The sequence below is a fragment of the Amphiprion ocellaris genome, chromosome 23, assembly GCF_022539595.1.
Source record: "Amphiprion ocellaris isolate individual 3 ecotype Okinawa chromosome 23, ASM2253959v1, whole genome shotgun sequence".
NCBI lineage: Eukaryota > Metazoa > Chordata > Actinopteri > Pomacentridae > Amphiprion > Amphiprion ocellaris.
The window spans coordinates 2,048,621-2,064,316 of record NC_072788.1 but is presented as its reverse complement, the minus strand read 5'-3'; the positions used below and the strand labels follow the sequence as shown (position 1 = coordinate 2,064,316).

Below are 15,696 nucleotides of genomic sequence, written 5' to 3'. Positions count from 1 at the left end.
AGATCAGTGAAGAGCGATGTGGATTTGTATCGGGCAAAGGCACCTCAAATGCAATATACATTTCAAGAACCATTATGAAAAGGTCAATAGAACAACAACAAGACTCAACATACCAAAGCTTTCTACAGTAAAACATCAAGCAATAATCCAGATGCTAAAAGGTCAAACACAGATGGAAAGGATTTGAAATGTCAACTAAATAACCGTCCAAATTTAATACCAACTATCGTCTAATTAGCTAAACAATAATAAAATCAGCTTATTCAATAACTGTTTTGATGATGTTCTTTTAATTAAGTTGAGATAATCATGACAGGTATTTCTTTTTTGGCAATATATCAAATTTTATATGGAAATATAAAAAAATTACATCATTTTCAACTAAGTTATCCATTGCAACACACACTAATTCATAATCAAACTTTCATCATATATACACACACACACACACACACACACACACACACACACATATATATATATATATATATATATATATATATATATATATATATATATATATATATATATATATATATATATTTAATTTAAATTATAAATCATTATTTGCAATATTCCAACTGTTCTAATGAAAGCTACATCTTACCTTTTTGGGATAAGTAGTAAATGCAACTTTCAAAATAAAACGCTTCAAAGTGTCCTGAGCAGAAATGGAATTTAGGATTACACCTTCCTCTGTTTCCCTTTTATTCTATGACTGTGTATCATATTGATCAGTGTATGAAATATTAGTTAAAATAAAAATAAGGAAGCTAAAATTAAAACTAGAATCAAAAAGTTAGAACACAAGCAATGATAGTGTAGTTAAGTCGTATAGCACATGATGAGGAAACAGGTTTTGCAGATGTTGAAAGATCTCAGGTGGGGTTTTAAAGCAAAAGAAGAGTCAAATGATGCATTTAACGCCTCCTTATGTGTGCTGGAAGCAGAAAGTCTGAGCTGACAAAGAAAGTGAACAACTACCTTCACGATACGAGTTAACTCTGAGTGAGGTTGTAATTTTTGTAGCTCCGACTCACACAAAGAAAGCTCGGGTACGTCAAATTTGTTTCATAGTGCAGAACAAAGTGATGCTGGTTACACCTGTCAGCTTTTCTGCTTCAGCCTCTGATTAATCTCTCCTCCTTTGTTCTCTCAGTCTGAGTGTGTTGAGCTGCATCTTAATCAACAGCAAGTGAAAACACCTGCACCAGGAGCTGGATCACCTGCCTTCAATTAAGCCCTCCACTCCATAAAACCCTGGTTCAGACAATCACACAGTGCCAGATTGTCAATATAGACAGCAGACCTCCACCTATGTTCCTGAAATCTAGTTTCAGTTAGCAGACTCTTTTATCCAAAGTCTCAGAGTAGATACAGATCTGTCTGTTTGGCACAACTCTGTCAGGTTCCCTTATTCAGAACAAGCCACCCCATGGCCTCCCAGGTCTCCATTCCATTCTTCTCTCCACACTCATTCCAACCACCGTATCACAGACTCCTGATTGTCTTCACTCAGCCCTGATCTGTCAGCTTAGTTTGCCGCCTTTAGCCTTGAGTTCTGTCAGTTTTCTGTTCCATTGTTAACTCAGTCAGTCTTTATTATTATTATTATTAGTTATTATTAGTTATTCCTCTGTGTAATTCCTGTAGCTGATTGGCTTTTAGTCCTGCCTCCTTGCTCTGCCAGTAATTAGTGTTTGGTGTGCAGGATGTTGCACTTCATACTATGAACTAAGATGCACAGACTCATAATTCAATTCAATTTGATTTATATTTACACCCATAACCTGCTTACACCACGGTTATGGGTGTAAGACCAATGTTTGACAGTTTTTATTGTCTTTTTCTTTATTTCTCAATAGAAATAAACTCTACTGAGGGGAGTCAAACCTACAACTTCCTGCCTCCCAGCCTCTCCTCTCACTCACTGAGCAATTCAGTTATTTTTCTATCATCTCCAGGCGAATTTGACATCTTGTTTGGGGTGTTTTTTTTTTTTTTTTTTTTTTTTTTTTTTTTTTTGTCTGCATTTGTTCTCATTGTTTAACTCCACAAAAGGGGAGTCAACATTATATGAGATTGATGCATATTTTAGTCTTGCAACCAAATATTTTAATATTTAGTGCATGTGTGTGACCATCACCGGCCCTCCCTGAAAGCTAAGCAGATATTCTTTATTAGAATTCCCTATTATAAGCCAGGGAGGGCAGTGCTACACCTCAGTGATGTGTGGGGGAAACAAAGACTGGACAGGACGAACAGGACGAACAGGATGAACAGGGATAGAAAATAACAGGCGTTGCTATTGCAATTAAAGATTGTAAGGTGGTGTGTTATGCCCAACTACTAACTGTCCATCAATAGAAAAAAAAAATAAATAAAAATTTGAAAAAAGAAAAGAAAACCAAACCAACACAAAAGAAAAAGAGATTCAATAATAAATGAACAAACGGTACTGAGCACCATAATTGTGTGTGTCTTGATAGTATAGAATAGAATAGAATAGGCCAGAAGAGGATGCTAGTGCGAGAGAGAATGAGTTTAGGGTAGAGACTGGAGAGATTCTCAGCACATTCTGGCGGGACCCATCATTTGCTGAAATGGGACTCGGCAGTAGCTGGCAAGACCTGATCAAACATGCAAGTGTGAAGAACCCCGAAGCCCAGAACAGCAATCACGGCAAGGCAGGGCCAAGCCAACAGGGCATCCCTCCCCCCGGGCCGTAGGAGCCACAGGGCGGCACCCCCAGAGAGCCACCGGGGCCACCGTGAACGACGAGACCCAGAGAACAAGAGGGAGCAGCTACCTGACACCCCCAGCGCGCCCAGACCGACCCAGGCGGCCCGGGGCACGAGGACCCACCCGCCACCCAAACCCCAACCCCGCCCACCCCAGCCCCCACCAAACCCCCCACCCCACCACCCGACCCGCCCACCCCCATCCCCTCTCCCTCCCCCGAGGGGGCCAACGGCCCCACACAGCCAGGAAGCCAGACACAGGGGCCGAGCGGCCCACCGAAGGGGCTGGCAACCAGCCCATCACAAGGCAGGCCACCACCGGGAGCCGGCCAGAGGAAATCGGAGCCGGGACCCGATGCGAGTCCAGAGAGTAAAAATGGACAGTGTGGTGGGGCCCGGCGATGCCGACAGGGAGGCACCCCGCATACCCCCCGCACCAGGCCCCAGGTGAGCGCAGTACACCCAGGGCCCCCACCCCCCGCAATGCGCCCTGACAACCCACCGGGACAGAGCCACCACACGCCACTAGCCCGCAGCACAGCCACAGCGCCCACCAAGACGGCCAATCCAGCCCCCGCAGCCCACCAAGAGCCATCGCACCTGCCCGGACCCGTCGGGCACGCAGGAGAACCCCCCCCCGACCACAGCCCCCAGGTCCCGGGGACCCCCCAGCCACAGCAACACGGATGATGGTCCACCCCCGCCACCCCATAGCCATAAGGGGGCCGGGTCCCACCAGCGAGGCCATATTAGTGAAATCCCCCCATTACTCCCTATTAATATGTCTCCCGATCCCAGACTGGAGACATTATCCCTGCACCGTGATAGTGTAACCCTGAGTGTCATGTGGTGCATTAAAAGTGGGGAGGCTGGGCGAGGCGTCCAGGGGGCAGGCCAGAGGACCACAGAGGATGGCTACTCTGCAGCCTACCCTGACCCAAGTTCCCTGAGCCGTCCCAGACCTACCCCCAAGGTGTGAGTGTGTGTGGTGCATTAAAAAGAAATTAGAGAGCAGGGGAGGCAAGCAAGAGGGTGATGGGGAAGAGACAAGGCCGTAGAGCCCTGCCATCCGCCCCACCACAGAGCCCATCGTTCCTGCCCCCACCTGCTCTCGGGGCCCTAACTGTTGTGTCCCTATATGTGCCTAAGAGTAACTATATACAGTGATGTGTGAAGTATGTGAAGTGCACAGTAAGAGGCAGTCTGGTGTGGATCCGGCCCATGAGGAGAGAGCAGCGGGGGAGACAGGTAGTAAGACCACCGGTACTGATGCAGAGGGCCCCCAGAGCCCAGAGGCAAGAGGCCGAGGTGGGCCCACACGAACCCGACCGGCCCGGCCAGCACCGAAACCCCCAGAAGTCGCAGCGCCGGAGCAGCGCCCCGGCAGACGCCGTAGCCCCACCACGGGCCAGCCGCATGCAGCACCCCGCCCCGGAGGGAGGACCAGGCCGCACCACTAGGAAGCAAGGGCCATGAGCCCCCACGCCCGCCCCGGAGCCGGCACGTCCAGGATGCAGGGCACCCACCCCGCAGCACCACCGAGACCCCACCCACCCCACCACACCCAAAGACAGCACCGGGCCCGGACAGAAGCCCCCAGCCAGCAGAAACTTATCTCCAGTGGCGGCACACAGGCAAGTACCAGGGCCTGTGCCCGGATGAGCCAGAGCCACCCCCCCAGAGAGACCACCCGGCCCCCATGCCAGACCCCCAGGCAGCGGAGGGCCCCCAGCCCCCCCAGGGGAGGGAGAGGGACGAGGACGAGCGGCCAGGCAGGAGAGGAGGGAGGAGGAGGGAAGCAGAGCAGGAAAGGACAGGGGAGCGACCGGAGGGCCGACCCACCCCAAACCCCAGGGCCAGCCAGGGCGCCCCAGAAGAGACCAGCCGCCGCTACCCCCAAGGCCCCGGGAGAGCGCACAGACCCAGCAGACCCAGGGCTCAAAGGGAGAGACACCGGGGACACCCACCCCCAGGCAGAGGGGCCCGAGCCACGCCGGCCCCGCAGAGCCAGAGAGCGACCCCAAGAGCAATAGGGAAGGGACACCACTAGTGCATGCACACAGCCTTGAAGTCCATGGTGCCATCCTACTTAAAAAGGTAGAGGGTTAATAAACTGAAATAAAGCAGACAGAAGTCAGACCATACACACAGACAGAATAATAATTACAATTTTATGAGGGAAATGGCATACGCCCACATACAAGCGGAGGCTATAGGTTAATATTTATTGTTGTTTGGGGTGTTTTTGACTTAGAAGAAACTTTTCTCGCCTGCCGTAGTGCCCTTGAGACTAAGGAGTCGGAGCTTCAGCATGAACCATAGTGACTAAAGACCCAGGCCTGGACTTCTGAACCTTCATCTTCCCAACCTCAACCCTCCAAAAGCTCCTCACCACCGTCTTCTCATAGACACCAGTGTTTAGAAACTCTGAGGACTCAACAGTCGAGACTCCGAGCTCTTTGGTTTGTAGGAAACACAAGTCTCGACATGTATCTGACTCATACGTGACCAACAGTGAAACATTCAGAGAGTTTTCAGGTGAACTGCAGGCAGTGTTTCCACAGAGCAGAACAGAGACGAGGATGAAACTAATTAAAATATGAATAGTTAAATATCTACAGTATGTGGAGACAACATTTTTTCCAGTGTTGGACAGGTTGGACATGTTGATTCCAGGAAATGTTCCCTGTAATTTTTCCTGAGTCTGAGCAAACACACAAACTCCCTGAGCGTTCCTTGGACCACTGTGAGCAACATCAGACGTGTGCACTGTGGTCACACCAGCATCACATCCATTCAAGTTACATGGTTCATTAAAAGAATCACATTACAGCATTTACATTTCTGTTAAAACACTTTGTCAACAGGAGCCAGTTGAAGGCTGCAGTGATTTTAGTGACACTACAATGTATAAGAGTGAAGTTATTGAATATTTGTCTCTCTTTACTGTTGCAGAGGTTTTGCAAATTGCAGACGGACCCTGTTCACTCCATAGACACCAATGTTATTCCTGTAGCTTGAAAGACAGCTACTTTTGATAAAACTGGGCTTGTAGCACATTGTCTGCCTTGCAACAATGGGAAAGAGGCACCGTTTATGTTCTGACAACCTATATCTAATGAGTTATTGATGCTGGAAGTGTGAATCTGTGAATATCTTTCCAACTTTACTGAACTTGGGGCCACTACCACCTAAGGAGTGATATATTTAATTTTGAAAAAAGCATTTAGCCATACTTAAAGCTTTAAGTGCTTTATTAACACGGAACTAAAAATTTTGTATTGTTTTATTATCACAGGTTCTGTCTGAAAAGAGGTGGCATCATTTTAAACAGTGAAATCAAACTAACAAAATGTAATGACCAACCAGTGATCAATACTGGATTCTGCAAAAACATAAACAACTTTTTAAAAAAAAAATCTAAATCTTATCTTAACACAGTTAATGTATTAACTTATTTTTGTGTGTATGCATGTATTTATTGATTTATTTAGTACTGTTAACATATCAGAGTTCTGAGTGAATTTTTCTTAAGATAGGCAAAGGCCATTTATTGATTACATATAGGCTGTTAAATGTTTATTAAAAACTAAAAAGCATTTTAAAAAAACAACTTAGGCATTTATTGAGTCACTAAAATACTGTAAAGCAGTGTTTCTCAACTGGTGGGTCGCGGGGCCGTTTTTGGTGGGTCGCGAGCCTTTTTCTAAAAAGAGAGAAAAATAAAGATAATCCAATTTAGTGGCGAGTCATTGTAGTTCCCCTCCGCACCCGCAGGGGGTCGTCGTGTCAGCAGCGACCGGTGAGGACACTCGTATTACTGTAGAAGAAACTGCATGTTTTCATAGCAACAGCAGCATGGCTAAACGCAAGTACGACGGCGAGTACATTAAATATGGATTTTCCTACATCGAAGACAAAGGAGTCCAAAAGCACGCATCTGAATAAACTTTTCGAGCGGTTTAGCGACTACTTTCCCGATAAACAACCCGAGGACGACTGGGTGCGCGACCCGTTTGGAATAAACATGGAAAGCATCACGTTGCCTAGCAGCGATGAATGTCAGCTGGTGGAGCTATCATGTGACCACACTCTCAGAAAGAAATTCACAGAGGTAAGCCTTTCCCAGTTCTGGTGCAACGATGTGTTGAGAGAGTATCCCTCCATTGCTAGTCGAGCTGTAAAAATCCTCCTACCATTCAGCACCACATACCTCTGTGAATGTGGCTTCTCAGCTCTTGTTCAGCTGAAAACAAAATACCGAAATAAACTGAACATTGAGCATGACCTCAGAGTTGCTTTATCATGCATACAGCCAGATTTTGAGACTCTTGTAAAGGCCAAAAAGCATCCTCAGCTAAGCCATTAGAACTTCATGTAGTTCTGCAGTACTTTTATCGTGACTTGTGACTTTTGTTTATTTGTAAGTGCTTAAAAACACACTTTTCTTTCAATATTGCACACTATTTTTTTCCCCAAATATTGGCTTTCAAATATAGTTAAGCCCTTTGAAAAATGTTTTATTGTGTTTACATTTTGAGATTGATCAGAACATTAAGCATTTCTTCACTTTAATAATTTGTTGAATGCACTTCATCAGTTTTCATGTTTTGGACTCTTTTGCACATATTTCTATACATAGTTTCTCCAGCTACAACAGCAATGTTGCAGACTTGTGCAGTATTATGAGAAGCTACTGGTTTTGTTGAATTGCACTTTTTTTGTAGAAAAAAAAATGCACTTTTATATATCCTGAGAACTACTTGAGGCTATTGTTCTACTTGTTTCAAAGTCCTCAGTACTTGAATTAGTATTGCTGCTTGATTTTGAGTTGTTGTGAAGTACTTGAGTTCAAGTTTAAAAGTTTTGTCTTCGAACGCTCAATCAATAAATTGTTGATATTTGGAGAAATATTGTTTGGGTCACGACTTGTCATTTCAGTTTTATGGTGGGTCCCAGGCCCAGACCAGTTGAGAACCACTGCTGTAGAGTACAGACCACATCAGCATGATTCTAAGCATCCTCTGGTAAATGAACAACCAGATACTGATGTCTCTCACCATATGGACTTCAGGAGATGATTAGATGATGATAAACTGTGACTTACTGGTTGGGTTCTCTCTGTTCTCATGTTTCTTACATGTTTGTCTCCTGACAGCTGGGTCCTAATGTTTTTTGAGCAACACACCATACTATGATGTTTTTACAATGATGGTTCTACTATGGAACCAGTTTGACATGTTCAGGTGTTCTTTGTGTGAAAACTCAGAGATTTCAGGTATCAGAAGGTGGTTTTCAACTTTCTTTATTAACTTTCTGCTTCAACTTTAAACTAAATTTCCTTCACTAAGCCAGCCCTCTGGACTTCCAGTAAGCTGTGTTCCTATTGGCTGTCCAGGTGGCTGCTAGGTGTTATCAGGAACACCTGAGCAGCTTGGTGTTATCAGGAACACCTGAGCAGCTCAGTGTCTTCCTGCTTTATTTAGCTGCAGACAAACATTTCCTCTGCTTCTCTTCACCAGTGAACCGGGTTTGGCTCCATTGCTTTAGTGTGTTTTTTAGGCGTTGGCTTGCAGCTTCCAGCAGTAAAATAGACTTTAATGTGTTTCTTGGTGTGTTTTAGGGCTTTGTACTGGATAGTTGTCTTGGTAAATGTGGTTCTTTAGCCACAGTTAACACATGGTGCTAATGTGTGCAGTGATTAGTGGATTTGGTGCAGCTGAGTTGTGTCTTTATCTTGGCTGTAGTGAGTCTTTAGAGGTTTCTGGTCAGACACATTCTGTATTCTTGTTTGTGAACCAGCGTTGGTTGTCCAGAAGGTAAGAGTTCCTGTCCTGATTCTCTGTTCTCAGAGGTTCTCTGGTAGGCTGCAGGAGACTTTAGCGTTTGGGTTGTGCTAGTTTGGTTTTTGTATGGTTTCATTTGGACGACTATCTTGAGGCCCCTCCATGTGGTTTAGTGAGGTTTTCTGGAACAGTTCTACATAGCAACCTGCAGCAGAAGAGACTTTGAGAGTTTTTAGGAAGTTCTGGAGACCAGACTTTAGAGCAGCAGAAACATTTGTCAGCAGTTTGAGCAGGAGAAGGTGAGCTTCAGAGTAGAAATGAGACAGAAACCTTCTTGACCCGTGTGGTGAGGTCCTGTACCAAGAGTTTGAGCAGGTTGTGAAGAGTCTGTAGTTCTTTGTTCTGAAAGCACAAGAGTCGACTCATTAAAGGAGAAAACAGGAGATATTGTTGGTTCTTCTGTCGCTCTGCAGTTTCCAGTTTCCTTAGACTGAATATCAAGTTTATATGTTAAATGATTTACCATGTGAGCCCAAGAAGACTTCAATAAACTCCCTCCATCCCCTGAACACAACAGATTTTATTACCATGTTAAATTTTTTATTTTTTTTAATATGTTTTTGAGTTTTAATCATAGTTTTAGCATAGTTTTTTCTCTTTGCTTGTTTAGTTTTGTCATCTGTGTAAAAGGTGCTAAACAAATAAAGTTGAATTGATAAACTGAATAATTGACTAACTCATGATTGTGACAACAGAAGTATTTTCATTGTGATTTAAAGTTTTATTTCATTTTTCAGGTTGGAGTTAAAATCTTGACAGAAAAAGATTAAAGAAACAAACTACATAACAAAAAGCAATTAAATCAAAGGCAAAAAAAAATAATACAATAAAACTTTTAAAAAGTTTTATTAAAAAGATTTAAAAAATTTAAGATGTAATTTTCGAATTAAACATTTGATTTTTAAATTAAATGTTTTGTCTTTTTAAAGGTTTAATAATCTAAATGTTTTGCATTTTTTAAAATGTTTAATGTTCTTCTTGTTTACTTGTATTTTTTAAATGTTTAATTATGGAAAATATTTTATCTGTAATTTTTAATATTTGTATTTTAAAAATTTTGTTTAATTTCATACTTACATGTATTGTATCTTGTTGAATTATCTAATTCAATATTTTGTCTGTTTAGTATCATTTAATTGTATTTAATGTTTAACTATATTAAACAGACAAAACATTTTTAAAAATGCAAAACATTTAATTAGATTATTAAACGTTTAAAAAGACAAAACATTTAATTAAAAAATTAAATGTTTAATTAGAAAATTACATCTTAAAGACAATAAAACTTCGAATAGGAATTACACAGAAAATACAATGAAGCATTTAAACAGAAAATAAACATTAAAAGGTGGTAAAACATTTAAAAATAAAAACCTTACAGATTTAATTGAAACATTAAATATTGGGAAAGAAAAAAAAACTCAAACAAGCCGATAAAACATTTGAAAAAACAATTAAACATTAAAAAGACAAAACATTTGGAAATCAAATCAGACATTAGATAAAAGGTGAGAAAGGAGCAAAACTAAACGTTTAAGAAGAATCAAACTAAAGACAAAACATTTGAAAAGACACCAGTTAGACTTTAGAAGATCAAATTCAACAGAAGAGACAATAAAACGATCAAAAAGAGCAAAAACACATAAAGGTATTAAAGCGTTTTCTAGTCTGAAATGAAAACATCGAGTTGTTTCTTCAAACATTTCCTCTTTCTATGTTCTTGGTTTGATTGTGGATAGATTTACTAAGAACTTATTTCAGAAAACTGCTTTCCAGATAAAGTCTACTAGTAGTTGAAGGCATTTATCAAACTAATGTTACCTTCTGATCTCCACAAACTTTACTGTTCATTGAAGAGAATCAAAGTTTGTTGAGGATTTCTAAAAAACCCACAGGTGAAGGTCTGAGAAGAAGTCAGATGGATGGTCTAAATGTGAAATCAAGACTCATGGTCACAAGATTTAAGGCTTCTGTTAACTAGAAAGTTCAAACTAACAGAGAAGTACTGAGAAACTTTTAAAACTTCAGCCCTCAGACTGTCTGAAGGTTCAAACTAACAGAGAACTACTCAAGAACTTTGAGAATTTCAGTCCTCAGACTGTCTGAAGGTTCAAACTAACAGAGAACTATTCAAGAACTTAGGAGATATCAGTCCTTGGACTGTCTGAAGGTTCAAACTAACAGAGAACTACTCAGGAACTTAGAAGATATCAGTCCTCAGACTGTCTGAAGGTTCAAACTAACAGAACTACTCAGGAACTTAGGAGATATCAGTCCTTGGACTGTGTGAAAGTTCAATCTAACAGAGAACTACTGTGGGACTTAGAAAATTTCAGCCCTCAGACTGTGTGAAAGCTCAGGTCCTGAGGACTCGGGAGGACTGGAGGCTTTGGAAAGTCTTGGAACTGAGGGTTCCACCCTCCAGCACAAAGGCTGAAGTCCAGCCTCCTGAGAAAAACGGTCGAGTCGAGACTCGAGTTAAAAAAAAAAACTCGAACACGACAAAAAATAGATGATAAATGCGCAAAAAAAGGCAGAATTAGTATCTGAGCGAGTAGCTCAGGAGGATAAGAGGAGAGACTACAGAGCGGAGGGTCGCAGGTTCAAGACCCACCAGTGGCAGTTTTCTTTCTTTGTCTTTGTCAGGATATTGAGAAAATTTAAGAAGTGTCTGGTCTTGAACCAGCGACCTGCAGCTCCATAGGCAAATCCTTAACTCACTGAGCTACAGATCAGACACAAAGAAATAAATTCGTCGTCCCTTTGACATCGTAGTTGCTGACATCACCACATGGGTGGAGCCAAGGCGGAGTCTGGGTGGAGTCAGGGCGGAGAGTAGGCGGGAAGGTGGGTGGTGGCCTCCCCCCTCTACTCCCCCACCTTCCCCCACCACCCACCACACCTTCCCCCGCCTCACGAGTTCCTCGAGTCTCCACGAGTTCTTCGAGTCTCGACAGGTTTTCCCGAGTTTCTTGAGTTTCCACGAGGTCGGAGGCAGAACAAGTTGTCATGAAGAGGTGTTGAAGTCGGCCAGGATGGACTGACTTTTTACAGAGACTAGAAGGAAGACCACTAGAAGAGCAGGTCTTTAACCACCATCCATAAAATCCATGGAGTCGCTCCAGAGAAATGAAAGAAGGTCAACTTTTATCAACCTCCATCCACATGTTCAACTTCATATCTTTACTTTGACATCACACTTTATTATCATTTATTAGGACTTTAATGGAATCCACCAGCAGATTTACTTTTTGTTGACAAACCTTATTCTTGTCGTCGTGGGACTGCAGTATTTAAAACTGTTCCTTCTATATGACCTCATGTTTATTAGTTTTAGTGGAGAAAGTTATTTTAGTTGTCCATTAGTCTCTTAAAAACCAAATAATAAATTGGATTAGTCAAGAGGTTTAAATTTCTTACTTTGTCATATTTTAAATGACAAAAAATATAAAAATAAAGTGTCTTGAGACAATTTGACCTGTAATTGGCGTTATATAAATAAAATTGAATTAAAATTGTATATATCTTGTAATGCTGGAGTAATTCAGCCATATATGTTGGAAAACACATTTTCTTTGTCCATTAATCTGTTGATTGTTTTCTCCACTAATTCATTTCTTGTTTTGGTTTATAAAATGTCAAACCTAAACATATTCAGTTTACTGTCATAAAAACCAAAAAGATTTACATTCATGATGCAGGAATCAGGCAGTTTTTCACTTTTTATCTTAGTTTAGTCAGAAAGATAGTTGATAATGTGTGAATTGTTGCAGCTTGTGAGCCGTAGAAAGTTTTAATCTTTGGGGCCGAGTGTCAAAAAACATTTAGAAACCAACATCAACAAAACACTCAACAAAGATTTGAACATCATTAAAGGGAAATCCAACTTTTGCATGACAATGTCTAATTAAAGGACATTTATTTCCAACGTAAATGTGTGATATTCATCCTCTGGAGCTTTCTCTTCACATCGTCTTCCACCTGGACTGGTTTGGTCGGGAGCATTTGCAACAAACATTTGAAAAACTGCACTTTAACATCAATGAATGACACTGAAGTTTAATCTCTACATAAATGAGACTGAGTCTGGATGTGCTGCTCTGTCATTAACTCCTAAGTTTAGGGAAAGTTAAAACAAAAGAGGACAGTTCAGATCAGACTTGAGAATGAGCTTATTCTGAACAAACATCTCAGACTTTCTGAGCTTCAGCACCTCTAGCAAGATATTTTAACAACAAGCAACTCAAGAGATCCAGAAGTTGGAGAGAGTTAGCTTTAGCTGAGCCAAAGAACATGTGGGACGCTAACCTAGCAAACATTTCAGACTTTCCTCTGTGAATTCTGAGAAATAATTTCCTATTTAATGACAAAGCTACACATCTTAACTCAGTCTCATTAAAACAGACTCTAATTCAGTGTCATCCATCCATATTAAAGTGCAGTTACCCAAAATGTTTGTTGCATGAGCTCCAACAGAACCTGTCCAGGTAGAAGGCCACTTTGACAAACAGGAAGTGGAAGATTCCAAGCAGATTTATAGAAGGGGGAACCGGACTGTACTAAGTGTGGTCCAGTATAGAGGGGTGTTTTGTGGGTTTTTAAGGCTGATAATGATTATTAGTGAGACATTTGGAGTAGATATTCATTTGAAGTAAATGAAAGTATTTAAAATCTTGGAGTTAGACTTAGAAGAACACAAACTCTAAGAGAAAACTTTGTTGATACGTTTTTGTTTTGTTTACAGATGTTAAGTTAAAGGAGTTTTATTCGTGACGTAAAACCAATCAAATCACTCCAGAAGACAGAGCGACCACAGGTAGATAAAGGTTCAGAGCCAAAATAGCGCCATTTTTAAATTTATTACCATAAATCAGTAAAAAATAAAATGCTGATAATCAGTAAATCAGTTATCCAAAGTTGTTTAAATCAATCCAACTGGACTTTAAGAAGGTTCCTTGAAGACGTTTCACCTCTCATCCAAGAGGCTTCTTCAGTTCTGGTGGTGGTTGATGTTGCCTCAGCTTATAACCTCTGTGAGGTGTGGTCAGTGTTATTCACATTCCAACGACCATTGCCAAGGCCAGTCAGCCCACAATTACTACAATTCTACAATGTATGTCTCTTTCCTTTGACTTGTTATTTATACAATATACTATACTACTATGTTTGTTTCCTCCTCCTCTGTTGTTTTCTGGATTGTACTCAGCTTCATGCCTTCGTCCACCCGGCCTCCGTTGACTCGTCCCGCCTGCCGTCTCTGGAGCTGAAGCTGGATTGGAACAGACCAAAGTACAGTCCAATCACGATGCCAGCTGCCTCTCAAAAGGCTCCTTCATCTGGCAGGTGGCGCCACTTCTTCTGAGGGGAAGCTGAGCTGGTCCAGCAGAACTTTGGAGATGTGTTCCAGTGGTTGGTGGATGTGTGGGGAGATAGAGAGGGACCTTTGAATTGTTCACAAAGGAAAACAGGAAACCCATTGGTAGTTTTAGTTTAGGGTGCTACTGAGGTGTGTTTTTGGGTTTTAAGAGGTGAACAGGAAGAGTTTTTTTTCGTATTGATTATCTTTTACTTTATTCCTGGTTGGAATGCCCATCAATGTCAATGTGAAGTTCACTTTTAGTTCTGTTTATTTATTTTTATTTTACTAACACCCATTTGTTTTTAACCCCCTCACATGTTGTGTTGTTGTAAACTTACTCTTTCAAATAAATTCTCGTCTAACCCTCTGGAAACCAGCGTTTGGACTGTTTTTGTGTTGCTCCTCACCTACTGACAGCTGTGGAATAAAGGCTATACTGTGACGTTTTTAGAGCTACATGCTGTACTATGATGTTTGTTGGGCGACACACTATACTATAGGCTTTTTTAATTGACATATTACTGTGACTTTTTTGTTTTAGTTTTTTTGGTTTTTTTTAGCAACATATAAGAATTCGAACAGTTTTAAAAGTTACTATACTTTTACTTGTGCAATGAAATTATTATTCTATGGCATTTTTTAGATGACATATTATACTCTGATGTTTTCTTGAATTACATACTATTTTGACAATATACTGCACTATGACATTTTTTGAACCACATATGACAATTTTAGGCAACATCCTATCATTTTGCGCTTTTTGAACCACATAATAATCTATGTTTTGTTTTTTTTTCTTGCCAACATGCTGTACTATGAACTACAGGCCATACTATGTTATTCTTGAGTAAAACATACTATACTTTGACGTTTTCTGAACTACATCCTATACTATGGCGTTATACACAGAGTGCTTTGGTTACATGTTGATTTATAATCTAGATTTTTTTCTGTTTTGTTTTTTGACAGGATTACCACAGATCTGACTGTGAACACCATCGACACCCACCTCAGGGAGACGCTGCCTAAGATCTCAAGGCTGCTTGGTCGTGGTCTTTCTGGCACGTACTCTTCCAAGATGAGCCGGGAAGTTTAACACTGATGGAATGACACCAGGTCTAAGCCAACAAACTTCCAATTCCTCCTCAACCCATAGTCTCTGGGAAACCTACATGGAGTAAGAAAAGTAGACAGAGAAGTAATTAAGTCTGTACACAACATATTAAAAAGAAATCATGCTAATAAATTAAGTACAAAGAACCGAATTCGCCAATATACTGGAGACCAGAGCTATTTAATTTGATAAGTATAACCTTGTTTAGTAACATTTCAATTATTTGAGAGCAGTCCTAAAGAACTGCCTGTAATCCCAATCATAAAATGGATTTGGAGGAAGAACATAGATGGTAATCTGGATATACATGAGTTAGGCTTTATAACTACTATTGGTAGTATTGGTGGCAGTAATAGCAATGTGACTACTACTAGCAGTAGTGATAGTACTAACTACTGCTGCTGATACTGGCACTGCTACTACAACTTGTAATACTATTACAAATACTGATACTACTTCTACGACTCTAACAGCTGTTTATACTACTACTGCTGCTTGTACTTTTAGTATTACTACTACTGCTTGTACAACTATACTACAGCTACTATTAATCGTCTGGTATTTGGTTGTCAAGCTGCTAGCTCGCCTTAGCGTTTTGCTAGTGGCTAACTAGTTAGCTCTCATAGACTGGAA

At 41.2% G+C, this 15,696-nt stretch overlaps 1 protein-coding gene across 5 annotated transcripts in view; it reads right to left on the bottom strand.

Moving 5' to 3' along the window:
* Positions 1–8,029: 8,029 nt before the first annotated feature.
* The window catches only part of ppm1ka (protein phosphatase, Mg2+/Mn2+ dependent 1Ka), a 29,186-nt gene continuing 21,519 nt past the window's right edge, over positions 8,030–15,696 (bottom strand). For 3 of the 5 annotated variants that reach the window (XM_055007942.1, XM_055007941.1, XM_055007943.1), the window contains one exon: positions 8,030–8,929. In XM_055007942.1, the coding sequence (XP_054863917.1) occupies positions 8,638–8,929 (292 nt within the window). In that variant the 3' untranslated portion in view covers positions 8,030–8,637. Of the gene's footprint in view, positions 8,930–13,427; positions 14,029–14,958; positions 15,118–15,696 lie in introns of those variants that run through there. The other 2 variants (XM_055007944.1, XM_023299074.3) reach the window with 2 other exon arrangements.